Here is a 21,337-nt window from a genome sequence, read left to right as displayed (position 1 = left end):
GAGGACTTGGTCAGTAAATGTGATGGTTGCCAAAGGTTCTCGCGACGGGCTCATGTACCGGCTCAGGAGCTGAGGATGATCCCAATTACTTGGCCCTTTGCGGTCTGGGGGCTTGATATGGTTGGGCCTTTTAAAAGGTCCAAAGATAAGAAGACCCACCTCTTGGTGGCAGTTGACAAATTTACCAAGTGGCTTGAAGCGGAGCCAGTTAGCAAGTGTGATGCAGCCACGGCAGTTCAGTTTATGAAAAAGGTGATCTTTCGCTTTGGCTTTCCACACAGCATTATAACTGACAATGGTACTAATCTATCCAAAGGCGCCATGGAGGAGTTTTGTCAACGAGAGCATATTCGACTTGATGTTTCATCAGTGGCTCATCCTCAATCCAATGGTCAAGCTGAGAGAGCTAATCAGGAGATTCTGAAGGGCATCAAGCCCCGGCTTTTGGTCCCTTTGCAACGGACGCCGGGTTGTTGGGTGGAGGAGTTGCCCTCCGTGTTATGGAGCATCAACACTACTCCTAACAGGTCTACAGGTTTCACGCCTTTCTTCATGGTTTATGGGGCAGAAGCAGTCCTCCCCAGTGACATCCGTCATGACTCGCCTCGAGTGGCGGCTTATGTTGAGGCGGATAATGCACAGGCGCGCCAAGATGCTCTTGACTTGTTGGACGAACAGCGTGATGTGGCAGCAGCTCGCTCAGCGATTTACCAACAAGACCTGCGCTGTTATCATAGTCGCTGGGTTAAATCCCGGGTCTTCCAGGAAGGCGATCTGGTGCTCCGGCTCATCCAAGAACAAACAGATGCGCACAAGCTATCCCCGCCTTGGGAAGGGCCCTTTGTGGTCAGCAAGAATTTGCACAACGGGTCATATTACCTCATTGACATTCGGGAGCACAAAGATTCACGAAAGTCGGAGGAAGAGACCCGTCGGCCGTGGAATATAGCTCAGCTTCGGCCTTACTACACTTGAGCCATTGGCTCTCATAATGTACATATTTCTCTAAGCCATGTATATATTATGATAAGCAATAAAGCAGGACCTCTGTCCTTTTTTCTCCTCCAAATGTGCACGTGTTGTTTTCATTGCAAGATCACATGATAACTTGAAGGAGGATCTGGCTTATGATCGTATTCGAATCTAGCCGTAGGCAATAAGGACACTTGGGGGCTTCCTGTTCAAACATAGGTCGTATTCGAACCAAAGAGAGCATAGCTATCGATACCCATTTGATTGGCAAAGTGCCGAGCTCATTGGGGAGTTTTTCTTTGATCATATTTGAATCATGGTTTAAACCCCTTTGGGAACCGACGTGGATCGTATTCGAATCAGCGTCGTTAAACAACTCCTAAGGTCATTTGGGGGCTTCCTGTTCAAACATGGGTCGTATTCGAACCAAAGAGAACATAGCTGTCGGTACCCTCTTGATTGGCATCGCCACACCCACTGGGGGCTATATGATCGCATTCGAATCCTAGCATAACCCCTTTGGGACGGGTTTTTGGTCATATTTGAACCGGAAAGCCCCTAAGTTCTTCGGATTTATAGTAAGTTCTTCTGATTATTTCAGGTGTGCACGGCGGGTCTCACTTTGCCGGCTTAACTTTGATTTATAGTACTAGCCGAATATAATCGGTGTTATTAAGACTGGTAAACCGGAGTTGAGGTACCAACCTTATTACCCGGGTTATCTAAGCCGGAAGTGTGCTTGCAGGCCGATAAGTGTGTTATTACGGCTATATTAAGGACATAATTGAGGACCAGTCTTTTTTGATTCATATTCCGGGTTATATATCTAAAACTATGATTCTCAGTGCGGTAAGCCGCCTAGAGACTTGTGATTTGTCCTTCTATGCAGGATAGTTAAAGGCAACTATTTGAGCTTAAGGAAAATGAATGATCGATTATGACCCGGAGACATATAAGGAAGCAACTTTCATAAGAATTCAGCATTCAACACGTGCATGATGGCACGGCACAGTTAAAGTGTTGATCCTATTCTATTACAAGACTCATTGAGTCCAAAAGGGTGAAGCATTGTTTCACATAAACCGTCTACGGAGTTACGACGCTTGCTGGGTTGAAGTCTCCGGCTCATCCCTCTCCTCTCCTCCGGCTGTTCCCAAGACCTGGAAAGTTGACGACTTCCAGTCAATGCCGCTCAGAGCTTCAAATTGAGCTTCCTCGTCAATTAACCCGGCCGAGTCAATCTCCGGGGCGAAGGTGTGCTTACGAGCTGGCGGGACTAGGCTGATAGCTTCATAAAGTGGAGTGGGGATCCTCTGATTTTCTGCATTGTAACCCGGCTGGTACTTGGTCAGATCTGTGTCATTTCCAATGAGGGTGGCCACCGGGCGCATGATCTTCACGCAGGCTGCAAAAGTCCCTTTGGTCGAAGGGTGTGCCGTCTTCCTTCAAACTGGGATAGCCGAGGGCAATGTCCGCCGGGTCTAACTCTGGAAGGAACGCCTTGGCCCGGCTCAGAGCGGCGATAGCTCCGGCTCTTGCAGAGGCCCGCCGCAGCTCTTGGACACGTTGGGGAAGAACGGCAAGCCGGCAAAGAACTTCCGCCAGATGAGTCGGCACCTCATTGGATAGGGCCACCACGGCTAAGGCACGCTGTGACCCGGTGTAGAGTTGCTCCACCAGGGTGTACACGGCCTTCAGCTTGGTCACCACACTTTGGTTGAGGTTAGCGCTTCTGGGACCTGTTTAACAGAATAAGATAAGCCGCCGACAAGGATGAGTTATGAGATATAAAGATTATTAAACTTGATGAAAGCCGGTGAAATGACTTAACGAAGATTGCGGCAACCATCTGGGACACTTGGTGCTTTAAGCCGGAGAGTTCGGCGGTCTTCTCTGTCAGAGCCTTCTCCGCCTGTTCGGCCCGGTTCACCAGAGCAGCCTTTTCTTCGGCCCAAGCTTTCCGTTCAGCGTCAAAGTCTGTCTTCAGCTTTTCTTGCGCAGCAATACTGGACACAAATTTGGCATTGGCTTTCCGGGTCTCAGTTTCTTGCGTCTTCAGACGGGTCTTGAGATCGGAGATGTCAGCTTCAAACTTCTTGCCAGCAGCCTGCATAATTTCCGGGTTATAGCATGAACAGTTACTATGCAAATTTAAAGTCCCAAGCGTTTTCCAAGCAAAGACACTTGGCACTTGGGGGCTAATGTATATCGAACGTTCCTATCTACAAATTACCGGTTCATGGAAGTAAGCCGGAACTTAAGTCTACAACATATTCAATCATAAGTCGTCGACTTGGGGGCTAGCATGGTAAAGGTAACTATGCAGTAAGTAAGAAGACAGAAGAGTGATACCTCCGACTTCTGCTGAATCTGGTTCACCATGGCAATCTCTAGGTCCCGGCTCTTGTGCACCTGGCTGATATAGCCGGAGATGATCTCTCCGATGCTCAGATTGGCATAGTCGGTGAGGTCCAGATTGGCCCGGTGGCGCCCTAACAACTCCTCCTTAGCAGAGCACTTGGCCAGCGTAGTAGGTCTCCCCGGCTCAACAAATTCCGTCCGGGTGATTACCACATCCGGGTCATCTGCTGGTTGAGCCAAGCTGGAGGCCTCCGGGTTAGCAGAAGCTTCTGCTATTGGCTTGTCGGTTGGAGCAGTGGCTTCAGGAGCAGAGGCAGCTGGCGGTTCTTGAGCGGCTACCTCCTGTTCAGGCAAGTCCGGCTCTTCGACCGGCTTGTTCTTCTTCGCCCTTTTGCTGAGTTTTGCCTGGGCACTGAAAAGACAGAAAGGTTAAGCACAAAAGTGTCAGTAAAGACAAAGTACAACATGAGATGATCATCATTACCCGGGCACGGTCTTGAAAGCCGGCAGGTTCGACTGCATAGAGTCGCCAGAAGAGGGGGAAGTTTCCTGATAATTTGAGTCAGAAGAATTGAGCGGTTAACGTATAACACCCACCAAAGGATGAAAAGGGTACAAGTTGGAGATAACCTTAGTTCGGCATTTCCTCGATGCGTCAGGCAACCCGGAGGAGAGGTCAGCGTCCTTGTGGTCCGGGTGTGACGCCGGCTCTCATGAACCTGTTGCTTCAAAATAAATTGAGGATCTTGATAAGCTAAAGGATGTGAAAAGCTTACTTTCCGGGTTACCCTTCGGATTTTCAGCCTTGGCAAGGGCTCCGAGTCGGAGGAAAGTATCATTACCTCTTCAACCACCGGGTTACTTGCTCCGGTGTCGTCCTATTGATGAACAAGTATTGATAAGGTGGACAGAAATAAACAACAAATACAACAAGAGCTTACAGGCTCAGGGGTTACCTCTGACTCGGAGCTGTCGCTTAGTTGCATCAGCTCTGAAGCAGTAGGCCTACTTCCCTTCTTGCGAGGGGCGGCTCTCTTGGCGGCTTTCTTAGCCTTCCTGGCCTTCTTGGCCGCCTCATGGTCATATTTGACCTTCAGAATTGGTCATCAGCCTGAAAAATACAATGATGATTTCTTAAAGATTCAGATGAAGGTTATCTACAGAAGAAGATAAGATGTTCAGGTCAGCGGCTTACTGCTGGGGCTGGGTTGGTCTTGCAGAAGGGGGCTAACCCGGTCCTCCCGCAGTCTGCCAAGCTCTCGTTCAAGAGAGCCTTGGTCATGTCCTCGGCAACGTCTTCAGGGAGGTCGTTGCGGCTGTGTCGCAGGGGGTCATCTTTCTGGCCTGTGTATTCACACATTAAGCCGGGGCGGCGGCTTAGGGGGATCACCCGCCACGAGATCCAGACCCGGACCAGATCAATTTCGTTGAGACCATTGCCCAGGAAAGCCTTGATCTTGTTGATGGTGGGGAGAAGAGGTTGGCGTTCCGCCTGAGTTAACTTGTCAGACAGAGGGTGAGTCGGTTCCAGTCGAGAAGGGCGGAAGCCGGGCAGCGGGCTCTCGTCAGCCGGCGACGTGTCTTGCCAATAGAACCACGTCTGGTTCCAGTCCTTTGGGTGGCTTGGCGGCTCGACGTAAGGGAAAAGGCAGTCCCTCCGTCGCTGGATGGAGATGCCACCAAGTTCCAAGCTTGGCCCGTTGGCGCACTCGTTCTGATGGTTCAGGTAGAAGAGCTCTCTGAAGAGCAGCAGGCCGGGTTCTTCTCCAAGGTAGACCTCACAGAACACTTGGAAATTGCATATATTTGACACCGAGTTGGGTCCTATGTCTTGAGGCCGCAGGTCGAAGAAATTCAGCACATCTCTGAAGAACTTTGAGCCGGGCGGTGCGAAGCCCCGGCTCATATGATCCGCAAAAACTACCACTTCCCCGTCCCTCGGCTGTGGTCTCTCCTCTGATGGGTCGGGGGCACGGTAGGACATGACGTCCTTTTTGGGCAGGTAACCTGACTTCATGAAATCCGTTAAGGTCTCGTCGGTGACGTTGGACCTCATCCAATTGCAAGTGATGGGTGCTTTAGGAGCTTTGGGAGGCATGGTGAAAGTCGGAAGCCTATGATAAAAGGAAACATGCCCGGTTTAATTATAAGCCGGAGGAAATTTACAGTTCAGTGTTAAAGTGGCGGCTTATGGAGGGGCCTAATGACATATATCTAATTGCATTGGGTTATCTAAGCCGCTGGAGGTATTAAGAAGTAATTCGATTGTCTACGACCTTGTCACAGATAAGCCGGAAAATTTTATGGCGCATGGTTCCTTTGAGCCGGAAGGTCCTACGGCGCGTGGTTTCTTTGAGCCGGAAATGTAAGCCGCCATAGCTCAGCAGAAGCAGTTTTTTACTAAGTATGGTGAAAACAAGTTTCACAGATCGCAGTGAAAATTTCGGATCAAAATGGTCGACTAAAGGGAAAAATTTCTAGACCTAAAGCAGACGCAGGAGAAGTTCGCAGGCTCAAACAGGGACTCTATGCAGTAAAAAGGGATCTATTTGCATTTGAAATGGGTGCCAAACAGCTACCGCAGCAGGTCTATACAGGTCTAAGATCAAGAAGGGCAGTAAAAATGAAAACTACCAAGAGCTCGTGGGCGACGGCGAAGAACACGGACGAACAGGACGAACCCTACTGCAGATCTGTTCTACGGGGTAGCCAGGACTTACAGGTGCTGGTGAGTCGCGGAGGTCGCCGCCGTTTTCTCTTGACACAACAGGTTGATGCAGCGGCCGGAGTTGGTGAGGAGGAGGAGACCCGCGGCGGCGACATCAACAGAGCTCGAGCGGAGGAACAGTGGCGCGAGGAGGAAGACGAGTGGCTGAAGGCCCGTCGGGCCGGGCTATTTATAAGGGCGAGCTCATAAGTGGGCGCGAGAAACGAGGAGGCCGCGGCGCGGTTATCTCACCATAAAACGCCTCGATTTTCGGGATGGCAGTAAAGATAAGATCCGTTGCGGATATGGTGGAGTAAAAAATGGACTTAATGGAAGATGACGTCACGACGGATCACCCGGAGTCCAGAGGATGACGTCACGCCGGGTTATGGCCTTCACACAATTGTAAGCCGGAGATTTTCTGTCGAAAGAGTTGAAGATTGACATGAGCCGGCTCAAATCAATCTGGGGCCTAATGTTGAGGATATAGACCTTAGAGTCACCCGCCAGGAGGGGCCGGGTTACTCATAATGGTCATCGCCAGAAGCCCGGCGGCAAGCTTGAAGACGGTGGGCCAAAAATGGGCTTAAGACCCGGATATGGCTTAAAGCCTGTAGTTACAAATATCATTATGGTAGAGCTTGTAGTGTAAGGCAAGAATAGTTGAGAGTCCGAGCCGGACACTTTTATGAGCCGGCCGGAACTCTGAGAGCTGCTGGGCGTCACCCTCCCTATATAAACGGACGACCCGGCAGCGGTTTAGGGGCAAGAAAGATCTCATCGAGAGCCGGGCATAGCAGTTAAGCTCCCTGGTCATCGAAACCCTAATCAATACCACCTCAACTGGACGTAGGCTTTTACCTTCACCGTAAGGGGCCGAACCAGTATAAACCCTCGTGTTCCTTGTCCCGTTAACCCCTTCAAGCTTCCTAGCGGCGATGGCTGCACGACTAAGTCCTAGCTTGAGGACATCTGTCGTGACAATTCCACGACATGATGCTAAAAAGTTTCTTCAGCTCGGAGCATTAGTAAGTAAATACTCTTTTGTATGTATATATTATATAGCTGTAAAGGATTTTTTTTATTTGATATATATTTTACTGTTTAAACAGCCTTGGATGAGCCCTTGATTTATTTGGGAAAAGAAAGTGGATGCACCATGTGAGTTATTTGGAACCTTGATGTAGCAAATTAATACATATATGACCTTCAGCAGAGCTCATCTATTTAATATAAAAAGTAAATGATGGGTTAACTAGAAAAAGAAAATACCTTAGAAATTCTAACAAAAATTAGAAACATCTAGCATTAATTTAATAACTCGGGAAACCACAGCCAATAGATCTCAAGAATTACCTATCAATGTTACAAATGAAAGAAAATTACCCACCTATGCCATTACTATTTTCCTACCGTACATATGTGCATAAACAAAATCAATCAAAGGTTGCCTGCTATTGCAGCCGGGAAAAAAGGCACTAGAAAAAACAGAAAGAGAACTCGTGAAAAAAAGGGAAAGAAAGCTGCGGGCTATACATCCTCCTGTGGCTGCCATGTCCAATCTATATGCGCCTGCCATGTCTGATCTGTATGCCCTTGACATGTCCTCCCTTCTTCATGAGTTTGATCTGCCTGTCCTCCTTCTCCATGAGTTTGATCTGCCTTGACCTATTCACTAATCTGCAAATAGGAGTAATCTACAAAAAGTTGACCTATCTGCCGCCAAAAATCATCAAGTACCATGGTTCCGAACGATGTTGTGTATGGGCTTCAGTTGTCCGTACACACCGGGTAAGAAAATCGCTTCATGCATCGCGACTGAAAAAAAGCTCTAGGTATTGGTAACTACTAATGTCTTCTGATTCCTCTATCTATAATACTAATTGTCTCCAGATTTATTTAATCATTGGATTAATCCTTTGCTTTCTTACACATTGCCCATGCAGGGGAGACCAATCAATCAACTAAATAGAAGAGTTGTGCTCATAATGGCTTGCATGCAACCATAATATGCATACATGTACGCGTACATTTTTTATTTAATTAGTTCACGCGTCAGTTGCATTTGTGTTCCACTCTGATTTATCTATAATAGCCTATATCTCTATTCTGGGAAAAAATAATAGTATATATGTCTATATGACCGTGTTACACCATGGTGTTTCTGTCATTATCTATATCTCTATAACAAGTACCCTCTCCACCTGAAGAAACTCACTATTTTCGACCTATATGAAGTCGAGCAGACACTTTCATTGGTCATGTAAGAGGCACCGAAAGAATCAGATCTGCTTTTGTAGATTACTGGATAGCTCAAGGTAGATACACAACGAAACAGTTGTTCAATATTACATATATAGTTGAATTAATTGTCCAGTACATTGGAACCATAAGTACTATCCTGGTGTGGTCAATGCTCTAATGCATGGTCGATCAATTAGGTGGAAAAATACATTTGTTGATTCATATTTTTTTTTTGCTTTGTTAATGTTTCAATAATAAGAATTTTTGTGCGTGTTAATTATCTGAAAATGGGACCACAAATATACAGGAGGTGCCGACAGAGTAAGATCGGTGTTCGTAGATTACTGGACATGTAAGGTAGACAAGCGTGCTCTCTGGCTATGTCTTAATCCAACTATTTCGTCATATTAGTTCATTGTAAGTATTCATATTAGTAGATGCCTTCCAAAAATGCTTTTCTTGGATCATTTCCTTTCCTCAGTAGTAGTATGTCATTTGGTATTTTCTTTTCAATTCCACGCTTTCTGATGATGTATTTCTTCCATCGCCAGCAGAATCCACACTGGAAAGCTACCAGACTTGATGGATCAATCGAATCAATCGACTACTTGCATCTAGCAACATGATACTCACACTGATCGGTTTTAGTTGCGCCTGTTTCCATGTTTTCCACTACATGAATGAGCAGTCCAAGCGCTGGCAACATGCCTCCGCCGTTTCACCTAATAGGGCATCATGTGCCCATACAAAGTAGAAACTAACGTCACAAGAGGTAGTTTTTATCTTGATGGTGGGTAATTGTTTCGTCGCTACTCCCACAAATCCTCTTGGTAACTATGCAATCCTTCTCAGAAGTCCTTCGCCATCACACGAGAGCAAAAAAGTTGGTTGCCGGACATGTGGTTTTATAAGCCGCAGCCGCCGGGGAAGGCCAATGACGATGTACGCCTACAAGCAAATACATAGTCAAGAAATTTTTAAGGAGAAGACCAATGTTGATGCGCCAGGGCAAGAAGTACAGATAGTCTAGGTTACCTTTTTCTTTGGAGAAATTGAGTTGATTATGACCTTCTACTTGTAGCTCATTTCTTTATAAAATTTACCTATGGATCAAGCAGAGTAAGAGACCACACACACTGATCCGTGATCAATATTTCAATTTATGACCCTGAATTGTGCAATATAGTATTAGTCTCTACCAATGTATCTAGATATTATTATTTTTTGCTTCTGAAGCATGTGCTTCTATGGTCCTTTCTGTGGCATTAAATTGATGTCAGTACATTCATATAATCCTTTCGTAAATATACAAAACACACCATTAACTATAAAGACAAAGATGGGGTCCTGATATTTTTAAAATATGGTAGATAGACTCTCCGAGACCGTTTGAATTGGTGATTTTTTGTAAAAAAAATTGAAGGACTACAATTATAGTATAGTGGTGCTTTAAAATTCATATACACCTAACAGAAATTCTCTTTTGTGTTTCACAATTCTTTCTTCAACATTTATTTATTCATTTTTTTCATGGAATTTAGCATGCCACAAAATCCTAAATCTTGATGCAATAAAAGTTATGAAAACTTCAAGATCCGCCAATGTAGCAATCTCACGTTTAAATGTGTTTTCACACAAATTGCTACATTTAACCTACTAAATCCATTTTATAAACTCAAATGAGAAAACACAATTAAATTTGCTTTAAATATATTAGATTAGATATTCAAATGCTAACTATAGAAGTGGTAAAAAAATATTAATTTAAATTAGTATTCAATCTCTAATATCATGTTGAATTTTATCTAACTTTGTGCTATTACGCCATACTTTTATTTGTAATAGAAATTATTTTGAAAAAAGATGTAAAAAAACTAGATGTACTCTACAATGCTTGTATATTGTACTCCAATTGTGGTCAGAAAAATAACAAATTTTTATCACCGTTCTAATTTCTAATGCAAAGGTTGTATTTTAAAAACATCTATTTTCTACAAAGTTACCCAAAAATATTATAATGTTTGTTGGCATTATGCTCTTTTATGATTGGTCATTATCTGACAACTATGTTACAAAAACACTACTTACTCCAATCTATATTAGTTGTTGCTGAAACGGATGTATCGTAATTCAGTGCTAGATACATCTATTTGAGCGACAACTAATATAGATCGGAGGGAGTACATAGATTTATCAAAAATGATCTCTTGCAACATTAAACATTACTCCACATAATTGTAAGAGTTAAACCAAAAATTGTTTGATGCATACAAGATATGGTAATATATTAAAATTTAAATCATTTTTTATATTGTAAGGGGTTGCCCACACATTGTGTGGGCCAAGTGAGAACTACTAAACCAGTGTTTTGAAGAAAATATAAAATAAAGAAACATGGTAAGAATGCCGAAATAATGATTCAAATATAATTTGCACAACACGACTAATCTAAAAAATAAATTTACATTAATGACTAATAGATAACATAGACATAATTAAATATCAATATAAATCAAAAGTACCTAGGATAAAATTATGTTTAAAAAATCTTATATTTGTAATTGTCATGACATTTGGTTCCAACTTTTTTAGAAAATAATCAAATAATATGTTGTTATTATTGAACTTTTTAATGTTCTAGCCCGCGCATCGAGCGGGCCACCTTCCTAGTTCGTGTAATAATAGAAAGCTGGTTTGTTCTATGCTAAGCAATGTTGTATTCCAGAAGACTTCTCCTCGATCTCTGGGCTGGAATACAGGGCGTTCCGGTTTCTCTGAGCCGGGGTGCCACAGGCTTGGTATCAGAGCATGTCTGGCTGTAGGATGCCTTAGCCCGCGTGAACGTTAGAAAGCAGTAGTATAGACCCCAGTTGGTTTGTTGCACTTAATTGTTGCATTTGTTTGTCGCATAGCATGCATATAGATTATTATTTTGTCACTAACGGTTGATCTTGTGAGTGTAGGCGGCATCGTTTTTGGTCCACCGACTGCACCCTCCTTCTTAGACTATCTGCTCTTTGGTGTTCGGCGTCATCTCTATCCCAGCAGAGTGATGCCCTGGTACCCAGAGTTCCAGGGACCATTTGCAGGAGTTATGCTCAGGTATCGCGTATATTTTTCCGCCACCCACCCATATTATTTCGGTGATAGACTTGTTTCTATCCCGAATCATGCCATCCATCTCGTCCCTCTAGCAACCCTTACTGATCTTGGTTATCAGAAAAGGGCAATGCCAGCGAGCCTTGTTTTTCCACCGCTACCCTACCCAGTCATTCTATTCTTTGGACGTGTACGAATCCCTTTCGTACGCTTGATGATGATGTGGTCGTGACTTTTGTGTCTTGCTATTTGATCGTCAAGTCCGCCCTCACCTGTGTATCCATCCAGATCCAGCCATTGTTCAGCCAGTGCTTGGTGTAGCTTCGGTTACGCCAACTCCTTCCACACATGGATATAATTTTCGTGCACACCGCCACAGCATATTAGACCGTAATACCGGAGTTTCCGTGCGATTTGTGTGCTTAGGTGTGCATGCATATCATGGTGTGAGTAGAAGTAATATGTGATGATTGCATGATTAATTAAATTAGTAGTATGCTTGTGTGCTTTTGTTTTAGTCGTTTCTTTTGTTTCTTTCTTTGGGCCTTCGGTGTTAGAAATTTTCCCCCTATTAAAGTTGCTCGTCAGCCGACACCGGACCCGAAGAGTCAGCAAGAAATTCATATATTTGGAAACTCAGCTAAACAGAATGGAATTGTCAGCTGACTGCAGTGAAATTAGAAATAGCTCGTCTGAATACAAAAGAAATCCTGGATGAACCATACTGAAACCAAATACGTTACCTACAATGGAAGTAAACATGTTAGTAACGGAACCCTCTTCAAATAGGTCTAATGGATAAGCTACATAACAGATCCATTGGTTGTCTTCCCCAGCAACAGGCTCGATGTGATAGCATCGTCCTTTGTAACAATCAAGACTGGTAAGTCCATCAGTCCAAACAGTTGTCCATGTACCAGTAGAAGATTCGGCAGCTACTGCAGCCCCTGCTTCTTCGGGCGGAACCCCAGGCTGAGGACTTACTCGGAATGCTGCCAAGATATCAGTATCCTTAGTTTCATACTCTGGGGTGTAGTAAGTCAATTTATAATCTTTAACACCAGCTTGAAATCCAACACCTGCTTTAGTTTCTGTTTGTGGTGACATAAGTCCCTCCCTATAACTCTTGAATTAAGAATTCTCACAATAACAGGGTCTACTCGATGTTAATTAGGCGTAAATGAAACTTTAGAAAAAATCTCGTAAAACAAAAAAAAAGGATATTCAATTAATATAATATCAACTCATTAAAGAAAATTGAGGGCATGCTTAGGTTAATGAATATGTTTCATTCATATATAATGCGTACACCCTGTGTATGTTCTATCCTATAGGAATTCCACTATAGGAATTCGATAGGAATTGAGTTGTTGTTATGGTAAGTTAACACGGTTCGTTATTAAACCATGGATTTGATTTACCAAATCCATAATTATTGTATACTCTTTGATAGATATAGCGCAACCCAAATTAATTCCTAATCCTTATTTTACAAGTTCTTAATAGTTCTCTTTTCTTATTTTGAATGCAAATACCTAACTAAATACTAATAAAATTCTTTGTTGACAGCAATCTATGCTTCACAGTAGTATATATTTTGTATATCGAAGTCCTAGATAGGAAAGTAGAGTAGGCACAGATCCTCCACAAAAGGCAAAATGTATGTATATGAAAAAAAGATTGATTGAACTTTCCAACGGACTCATTCCATGAGTAAACGATTGAATGGGATTCGCTTGGGCAACGAAATCAAGTCCTGGTCCCCTTTTCTCTCTTATTGAATTAACTAATTCATTTCCTTTTTACTTTTGGATTTTTTTTGATTTGATTTGGCATTATTCAACAATAAAAAAAGAAAAATTTCGACAAATTCCTTTTTTTTAATTATGTGATAATTATGAGAACCAATCCTACTACTTCTCCTCCCGGGGTTTCCACAATTGAAGAAAAAAGTACAGGTCGTATCGATCAAATTATTGGACCCGTGCTGGATGTCACTTTTCCCCCAGGCAAGTTACCTTATATTTATAACGCTTTGGTAGTCCAGAGTAGAGACACTGCCGATAAGCAAATTAATGTGACTTGTGAGGTACAACAATTATTAGGAAATAATCGAGTTAGAGCTGTAGCTATGAGTGCTACGGACGGGTTGATGAGAGGAATGGAAGTGATTGACACGGGAGCTCCTCTCAGTGTTCCGGTCGGTGGAGCTACTCTCGGACGAATTTTCAACGTTCTTGGGGAGCCTGTTGACAATTTGGGTCCTGTAGATAGTAGTGCAACGTTCCCTATTCATAGATCTGCGCCTGCCTTTATCGAGTTAGATACGAAATTATCCATCTTTGAAACAGGTATTAAGGTCGTCGATCTTTTAGCTCCTTATCGACGTGGAGGAAAAATAGGACTATTTGGGGGGGCTGGAGTAGGTAAAACAGTACTGATCATGGAATTAATCAATAACATTGCTAAAGCTCATGGGGGCGTATCCGTATTCGGTGGAGTAGGGGAACGGACTCGTGAAGGAAATGATCTTTATATGGAAATGAAGGAATCCGGAGTAATTAATGAAAAAAATATTGAGGAATCAAAGGTAGCTCTAGTCTATGGCCAAATGAATGAACCACCGGGAGCTCGTATGAGAGTTGGTTTAACTGCCCTAACTATGGCGGAATATTTCCGAGATGTTAATAAGCAAGACGTGCTTTTATTTATCGATAATATCTTTCGTTTTGTTCAAGCAGGATCAGAGGTATCCGCTTTATTAGGGAGAATGCCCTCCGCAGTGGGTTATCAACCTACTCTTAGTACAGAAATGGGTTCTTTGCAAGAAAGAATTGCTTCTACTAAAAAGGGATCTATAACTTCGATTCAAGCAGTTTATGTACCTGCAGACGATTTGACCGACCCTGCCCCTGCCACAACATTTGCACATTTGGATGCTACTACCGTACTTTCCAGAGGATTAGCTTCCAAGGGTATTTATCCAGCAGTAGATCCTTTAGATTCAACCTCGACTATGTTACAGCCTCGGATCGTTGGCAACGAACATTATGAAACTGCGCAAAGAGTTAAGGAAACTTTACAACGTTACAAAGAACTTCAGGACATTATCGCAATTCTTGGCTTGGATGAATTATCGGAAGAGGATCGTTTAACTGTAGCAAGAGCAAGAAAAATTGAGCGTTTCTTATCACAACCGTTCTTTGTGGCAGAAGTTTTTACTGGTTCTCCAGGAAAGTATGTTGCTCTTGCGGAAACTATTAGGGGATTTCAACTAATCCTTTCCGGAGAATTAGACGGCCTACCTGAACAGGCTTTTTATTTGGTGGGTAACATCGATGAAGCTAGCACGAAAGCTATAACCTTAGAAGAGGAGAACAAATCGAAGAAATGAAATTAAATCTTTATGTACTGACTCCTAAGCGAATTATTTGGGATTGTGAAGTGAAAGAAATCATTTTATCCACTAATAGTGGCCAAATTGGCGTATTACCAAACCACGCCCCCATTAACACAGCAGTAGATATGGGTCCTTTGAGAATACGCCTCCTCAACGACCAATGGTTAACAGCGGTTCTGTGGAGCGGTTTTGCGAGAATAGTTAATAATGAGATCATCATTTTAGGAAATGATGCGGAACTGGGTAGTGATATTGATCCGGAAGAAGCTCAAAAGGCACTTGAAATAGCCGAAGCTAACTTGAGTAAAGCTGAGGGTACGAAAGATTTGGTTGAAGCGAAGCTCGCTCTCAGACGAGCTAGGATACGAATCGAGGCTGTCAATTGGATTCCCCCATCCAATTGAAGACAATCCAGTGGTTTATAGTTGATACAAAGAAAAAGGGAAGAGGGGTAGAAAAAGTTATTAGATAGTGAAGCGAAGTAAGTCCAATGCTATCTAGTAATTTTTCTACCTACTTACCTACTATTGGATTTGAACCAATGACTCCCGCCGTATGAAAGCAATACTCTAACCACTGAGTTAAGTAGGCAATTTATCACCACAAAGGAAGACCCATTACTTCGATCGATTATATATTGAATCCCTTTTCTAAGCAATACCGCTCTGTTATTGGTCTGTTATATACTAAATACTAAACTAAATACTAAACAGATACAGATCAAAGGGGTATCCTCTGGCATTAGAAAATATTCATCTTGACAAGAAATTATCTATATGTTAAGATATCTCTGATAAGGGCTATAGCTCAGTTCGGTAGAGCAACTCGTTTACACGTGCGCCAATGCTTTTCAAAGGAGCTTATTATGCAATGAACATAATCGATCTTATTGCAAAATCAATGTCTTACTTCATAGATTCGAGAGAATAGGAGAACAGTAGCCTGACAAACAGTCGGTTCAGTCCGATTCAGGTGCCAATTCAGGTGCCTAATCAAATAGAACCCTTATGGATTTGCTAGTTGATAAGGTAAATATCCAGCCCACTAAATGCTAGGCGTAATGAGGATAAGGGCCTCCAAAAAATTCTTTTCGTTCTATGAACTTTAAGGTGTATGAAGTCTCATAGTTAACTCTTGCAGTGGAACGATAGAGACTCCATTTCACTTAGGTTGATTTAATTTAGACCGGAGGCAGACCTAAGTCAAGGTAATCCTCCTTTGAAACACTTTGGTATTGCTCCTAGATAGATCATAATACAAAAAATCAATCAGAGCACAGGGAGCCATCTCATTATCTTTCCGTAAAGAAAAACTATGGTGGACTAACTGATCTTTAAATCAGTTTATGAAAGAGCCCAATGCAAAAAAATGCATGTTGGGTCTTTGAAACAGTTCAAATCATTTCGATAATAATCCGTTTGATCTGTTTTACCGAGAAGGTCTACGGTTCGAATCCGTATAGCCCTAATATGCCCTTTTTTAGATTTTAGGATCTCTATCCTATGTTTTCTTTAGTTTAGTATAGTTTTCATTTTCTCATTAGTATTTGTTTATAGACTGGATAGGCGCCTGCGACATAGAATAGAGATAAAAGCATTACCAAAGGCTCATTCATCGAAAATCAAAATCATACAGACAGGAAAAGAAAAACGAATTTCTATCAAATCAATAGAAGAAAGGATCCTTTCCCTGATTTGAATCCCGTCCTCCTTCAAATAGGATATCTCTAGACTTCCCTATAATAACTGCAATGATTTTATCCATTTTGCGAATTCCTACTTTGTTTTAAGTATATTTATTACTTTGTTTATAGATACATTATGTAAATTGATCAACTTTAAATAGAAAAAAAAAGTAAAGAGTAAATAAGAAAACAGAATATTCTGTCTCATAGTTCTGAAATAGAGTTCTTTATTTTTATTTTATAGTATTACTTCTCATTAATTATACTGCATAGATTAGTCCTACTATCTTAATTAGGTTCTAATTTAGTAGTATTCTCATTTTTATTTAATAGTCTCTTATTATTTTATTATTAAATATTAAATAAAGGATAGAGCTATTCTTTTTTCTAGAGATTCTAGAGAAAGCGAGACAAAGTGAAACGAGAAAGTTTTCTTTATATAAGAATTAGATCTACATACACCATATCTAAATAGAATGGAAATCCAAAAGAAAGGGAGTTGGGATTCCATTGGATGAATCTTTAAAGAAGATGCAGCACAGAGGAAACAAAGGCTAAACTAAGCGCTTTTGTTTGAACAAAAAAGATTCTTGTTTCACCGAGGAAAAGAGAGAAGTTCTGGATAAATTGACAATGCTGAATTGAATTGACTAATTTAAGTTCCGCCTATTCCACATTAATGGGAGTACATTATGTTTCTGCTTCACGAATATGATATTTTTTGGACATTTCTAATAATAGCAAGCCTTATTCCTATTTTGGCATTTTCGATTTCAGGACTTTTAGCCCCGGTTAGTGAAGGACTAGAGAAGCTTTCTAGTTATGAATCGGGTATAGAACCCATGGGAGGGGCTTGGGTACAATTCCGAATACGCTATTATATGTTTGCGCTCGTTTTTGTTGTTTTTGATGTGGAAACCGTCTTTCTATACCCTTGGGCAATGAGTTTCGACGTATTGGGTGTATCCGTTTTTATCGAAGCTTTGATTTTCGTGCTTATCTTAGTTGTTGGTTTAGTTTATGCATGGCGAAAAGGAGCCTTGGAATGGTCTTAACTGAATATTTAGACAAAAAAAAGAAGGAAAAGATTCTATTGAGACAGTTATGAATTTGATTGAGTTTCCCTTACTTGACCAAACAAGTTCCAATTCTGTTACACATAGAGGAAAAAAGAAAAAAGGATCCTAATCCTAGGGTTAATCAATTTTAGCTAGTTGATGGGAAAATACAAATTAATGGTAATGGTCTTAGGGCGATTTAGTTCGGGGAAAGGGGAAGGGGAAGAAAATTCTATGAACCTTTCCTTTTTTCGTTAAGTTCAAGTCTGACGAGAGTAATATTCTACAACTAACAACTCATTTATTTTGAGACCGACCCACTTCCTATCTAGGATTTTATTTACTAGTCCTTTATATTCCAACGTGTCAATCGCCAAATGCTTTGGCAATTTCCCCGGGTCCGATGAAGCAATATAATTTTGAACCAGACCTTTTGATCTTTGGTTATCTTTCGTAGTAATAATATCTCGGGGTTTGCAACGAAAACTTGGTATATTGACTATACGACCATTAACTAAAATATGTCTATGGTTGACTAATTGGCGGGCCCCAGGAATGGTTGAAGCCATACCCAATCGAAAAAGGATATTATCCAAACGCATTTCAAGTAATTGTAGTAAAACCTGGCCTGTTGACCTTTTTGCTTTTCCAGCGATATGTACATATCTAAGTAATTGTCGTTCTGTCAGACCATAATGAAAACGCAATTTCTGTTTTTCTTGAAGACGAATACGATATTGCTCCTTTTTCCCAGAATTGAATTTTTTTTTAAGATTACTTCCGGATTTAGGTGTTTTTCTAGTGAGTCCTGGTAAAGCTCCCAGACGGCGTATTTTTTTTAAACGAGGTCCTCGATAACGGGACATGAAGACTCCTTTTTTTATTTTATTGAAATTTCATTTTACACAATTAATTTCATTGTATTTACATTACAGAATACATCGAAATTAAAACTGAATTAAACTACAGGATAAACAGAGTAAAATCAACTAAAGTACCCAAAAAAATGGAATTTCATCAAAATCTTTATTTTTTGTATATATATTATTTATTTTATTGTTTTGTATCTAGCAAAATTGTAAGGTAAAAAACATAAAAGATCCTGGATTCTCCATTTAATTCGGAAAAAAAGAGATTCTTGTTCGTAGAACATCGATAGAGAAAAAAAAAGCCGACTATCGGATTTGAACCGATGACCCTCGCATTACAAATGCGATGCTCTAACCTCTGAGCTAAGTGGGCTTACATAACGGAAATAGTGTAACAAATAGAAATAGGTATAGTATAGGAAATCCGTAAAATCTCAGATATTAGTTATTAATCTTAGCTATTAACTAGTTCTAAATTTGAAGTTATACTTATAAAAATAAAAAAATACTAAAACTTCTTAAAGATAAAGTTAGCTTGATATGCTTAACTATAGGATATTAAAAAATAAAATTATAGAATTTATTGGTATTTTCATTTGATCATTATAGACTTTATTATTTGTTAATAATTTGAGGATTAATATTTCACTAAGGGGAACATAGAGTCAGAGTAAATAAAATTGCTAATTCTGATTAGAAAAAAAGAATAAATATCAAGCGTTATAGTATAATTTTGAATACTATAAAAAAGTAAGACGGGAGGTGGGGGAGATAAAAACTTTTGGATATATTGATTCGGATTGAATTGCAAATACATCAAGGATAGAATCAATTCAATTCTGAATTGCAATAAGCAAGCGAGGTCTCTCAAATAGAGTCGAACTGAACTGCTAGACTACGTTGAGTGATGAACTCAATGATTCAAAAAAAAAAACTAAGAGATGGATGAAATTACACAAGGAATCCTGGTCTCAAAGAAGAGGGAAATGGGGATATGGCGAAATCGGTAGACGCTACGGACTTGATTGTATTGAGCCTTGGTATGGAAACCTGCTAAGTGGTAACTTCCAAATTCAGAGAAACCCTGGAATTAAAAAAGGGCAATCCTGAGCCAAATCCGTGTTTTGAGAAAACAAGGGGTTCTCGAACTAGAATACAAAGGAAAAGGATAGGTGCAGAGACTCAATGGAAGCTGTTCTAACGAATCGAGTTAATTACGTTGTGTTGTTAGTGGAATTCCTTCTAATTCTAAATTAGAGAAAGAGGGGTTTTATACCTTATACATTTAATAAACACGTATAGATACTGACATAGCAAACGATTAATCACAGAACTCATATTATATTATAATTATAATATAGGTTCTTTATCTTTTTTAAAAATGAAATTAGAAATGATAATGATTATGAAATAAAAAACTCATATCATAATTTTTTTTTCATTATTGTGAATCCACTCCAATCGAATATTGAATAATCAAATTCTTCAATTCAAATTCAAAGTTTTCGAGATCTTTAAAAAAGTGGATTAATCGGACGAGGACAAAGAGAGAGTCCCATTCTACATGTCAATACTGACAACAATGAAATTTCTAGTAAAAGGAAAATCCGTCGACTTTATAAGTTGTGAGGGTTCAAGTCCCTCTATCCCCAAATCCTCTTTTATTCCCTAACTATACTATATTATTATTATTTATCCTCTTTTTTTTCTTTTTATCAATGCAATGGGTTTAAGATTCATTAGCTTTCTCATTCTACTCTTTCACAAAGGAATGCGAAGAGAACTCAATGGATCTTATCCTATTCATTGAATAGATTTCTTTTTTATTAGAGTATCGGCAAGAAATCTTGGTTATTCACTCTATTTTTAAGTTTTATTTAAGTAAACCATGCACAATGCATAGGACTACCCCCCCATTTTCAAATTTTAAATTTGAAATACTTTAATTAATTTTTAGTCCTTTTAATTGACATAGATACAAATACTCTACTAGGATGATGCACAAGAAAAGGTCAGGATAGCTCAGTTGGTAGAGCAGAGGACTGAAAATCCTCGTGTCACCAGTTCAAATCTGGTTCCTGGCAGAGAAAAAAAAAGATCCACCGAATAGGTATTGATCCAAATACCTCGAGATGGATTGTGATACATATTCATTAATAATATTTATTCATCTAAGTGGATAAATCTATAATATAAATATAGAGGCACTTCTTTTTAAAGAAGTTTTAAAATATATCTTTTCTTTATGATAAAGAAGGGGGTGAGATTCCCCTTTATTTTTTTGCGTTTCTTAATTTTGTATTCCGCTATTCCGACGAATATTTTTTTAGTCTTGCTTATCTTTATCTTATCTTATTTTCCTAGTTGTGCTAAGTAATGTGCGCGGTACAAAGTTCCTGGTAGAGAACTTCTTTGAGTCATCCTATTTTTCTGTTCATATGAAGGAAATTAATATGCGATTTTCAAAATAGGGGAATCCAAATGAAACCCTTTTTTTGCTCAGTCTATCTGGAATGCTTTTGTATAATTAGGAATTAATTATAAATAGGTATTCCGTTTCATCTAGGAAAAGAACCTAAAAATATTCCTTGACTTGAATAAAATCTGGAGTTGTGTTGTATAAGTGAGCATGAATTTCTTATCATTCAATGAGCATCTTGTATTTCATAAAAATTGGGGGTTATATAATCCTTACGTAAGGGCCAGCCTATCCAACTTTCAGGCATTAGGATACGTTTAAGGCGCGGATGATTATCATAAGAGATTCCCACCATATCATAAGATTCGCGTTCTTGAAAATCGGCACTTCTCCAAATCCAGAAGACAGACGGAATTCTAGGATTATCCTTTTGGGCAAAGACTTTTATGCAGACTTCTTCTGGATTATCTATACCATATTGTATTCTCGTAAGATGATACACGCTAGCTAAAGATCCACCGGGT

General features: G+C 40.5%; 1 protein-coding gene, 1 long non-coding RNA gene and 2 other non-coding genes across 4 annotated transcripts in view; 2 read left to right on the top strand and 2 right to left on the bottom strand.

The window, feature by feature from the left end:
• The window catches only part of LOC141042817 (uncharacterized), a 125,261-nt gene extending 117,202 nt beyond the window's left edge, over positions 1–8,059 (bottom strand). The window contains exon 1 of the mRNA XM_073511713.1: positions 4,529–8,059. Coding sequence (XP_073367814.1) covers positions 4,529–5,431 — 903 coding nt within the window. The 5' untranslated portion in view covers positions 5,432–8,059. The remainder of the gene's footprint in view (positions 1–4,528) is intronic.
• Positions 8,060–8,069: 10 nt separating this feature from the next.
• LOC141042331 (uncharacterized) lies at positions 8,070–9,398 on the top strand. The gene is made up of 2 exons (XR_012204637.1): positions 8,070–8,641; positions 8,839–9,398. It is a non-coding gene; the product is annotated as an uncharacterized lncRNA (long non-coding RNA).
• Positions 9,399–18,694: 9,296 nt separating this feature from the next.
• Positions 18,695–18,767, bottom strand: TRNAT-UGU (transfer RNA threonine (anticodon UGU)). The gene has a single exon. It is a non-coding gene; the product is annotated as a tRNA-Thr (tRNA).
• Positions 18,768–20,405: 1,638 nt separating this feature from the next.
• On the top strand, positions 20,406–20,478 carry TRNAF-GAA (transfer RNA phenylalanine (anticodon GAA)). The gene has a single exon. It is a non-coding gene; the product is annotated as a tRNA-Phe (tRNA).
• The last annotated feature ends 859 nt before the right edge of the window (positions 20,479–21,337 follow it).

This window comes from Aegilops tauschii, chromosome 3 (genome assembly GCF_002575655.3).
Source record: "Aegilops tauschii subsp. strangulata cultivar AL8/78 chromosome 3, Aet v6.0, whole genome shotgun sequence".
NCBI classification, from domain to species: domain Eukaryota; kingdom Viridiplantae; phylum Streptophyta; class Magnoliopsida; order Poales; family Poaceae; genus Aegilops; species Aegilops tauschii.
The sequence above is the reverse complement of the archived record's forward strand: the minus strand, read 5'-3'. Positions and strand labels throughout refer to the sequence as shown.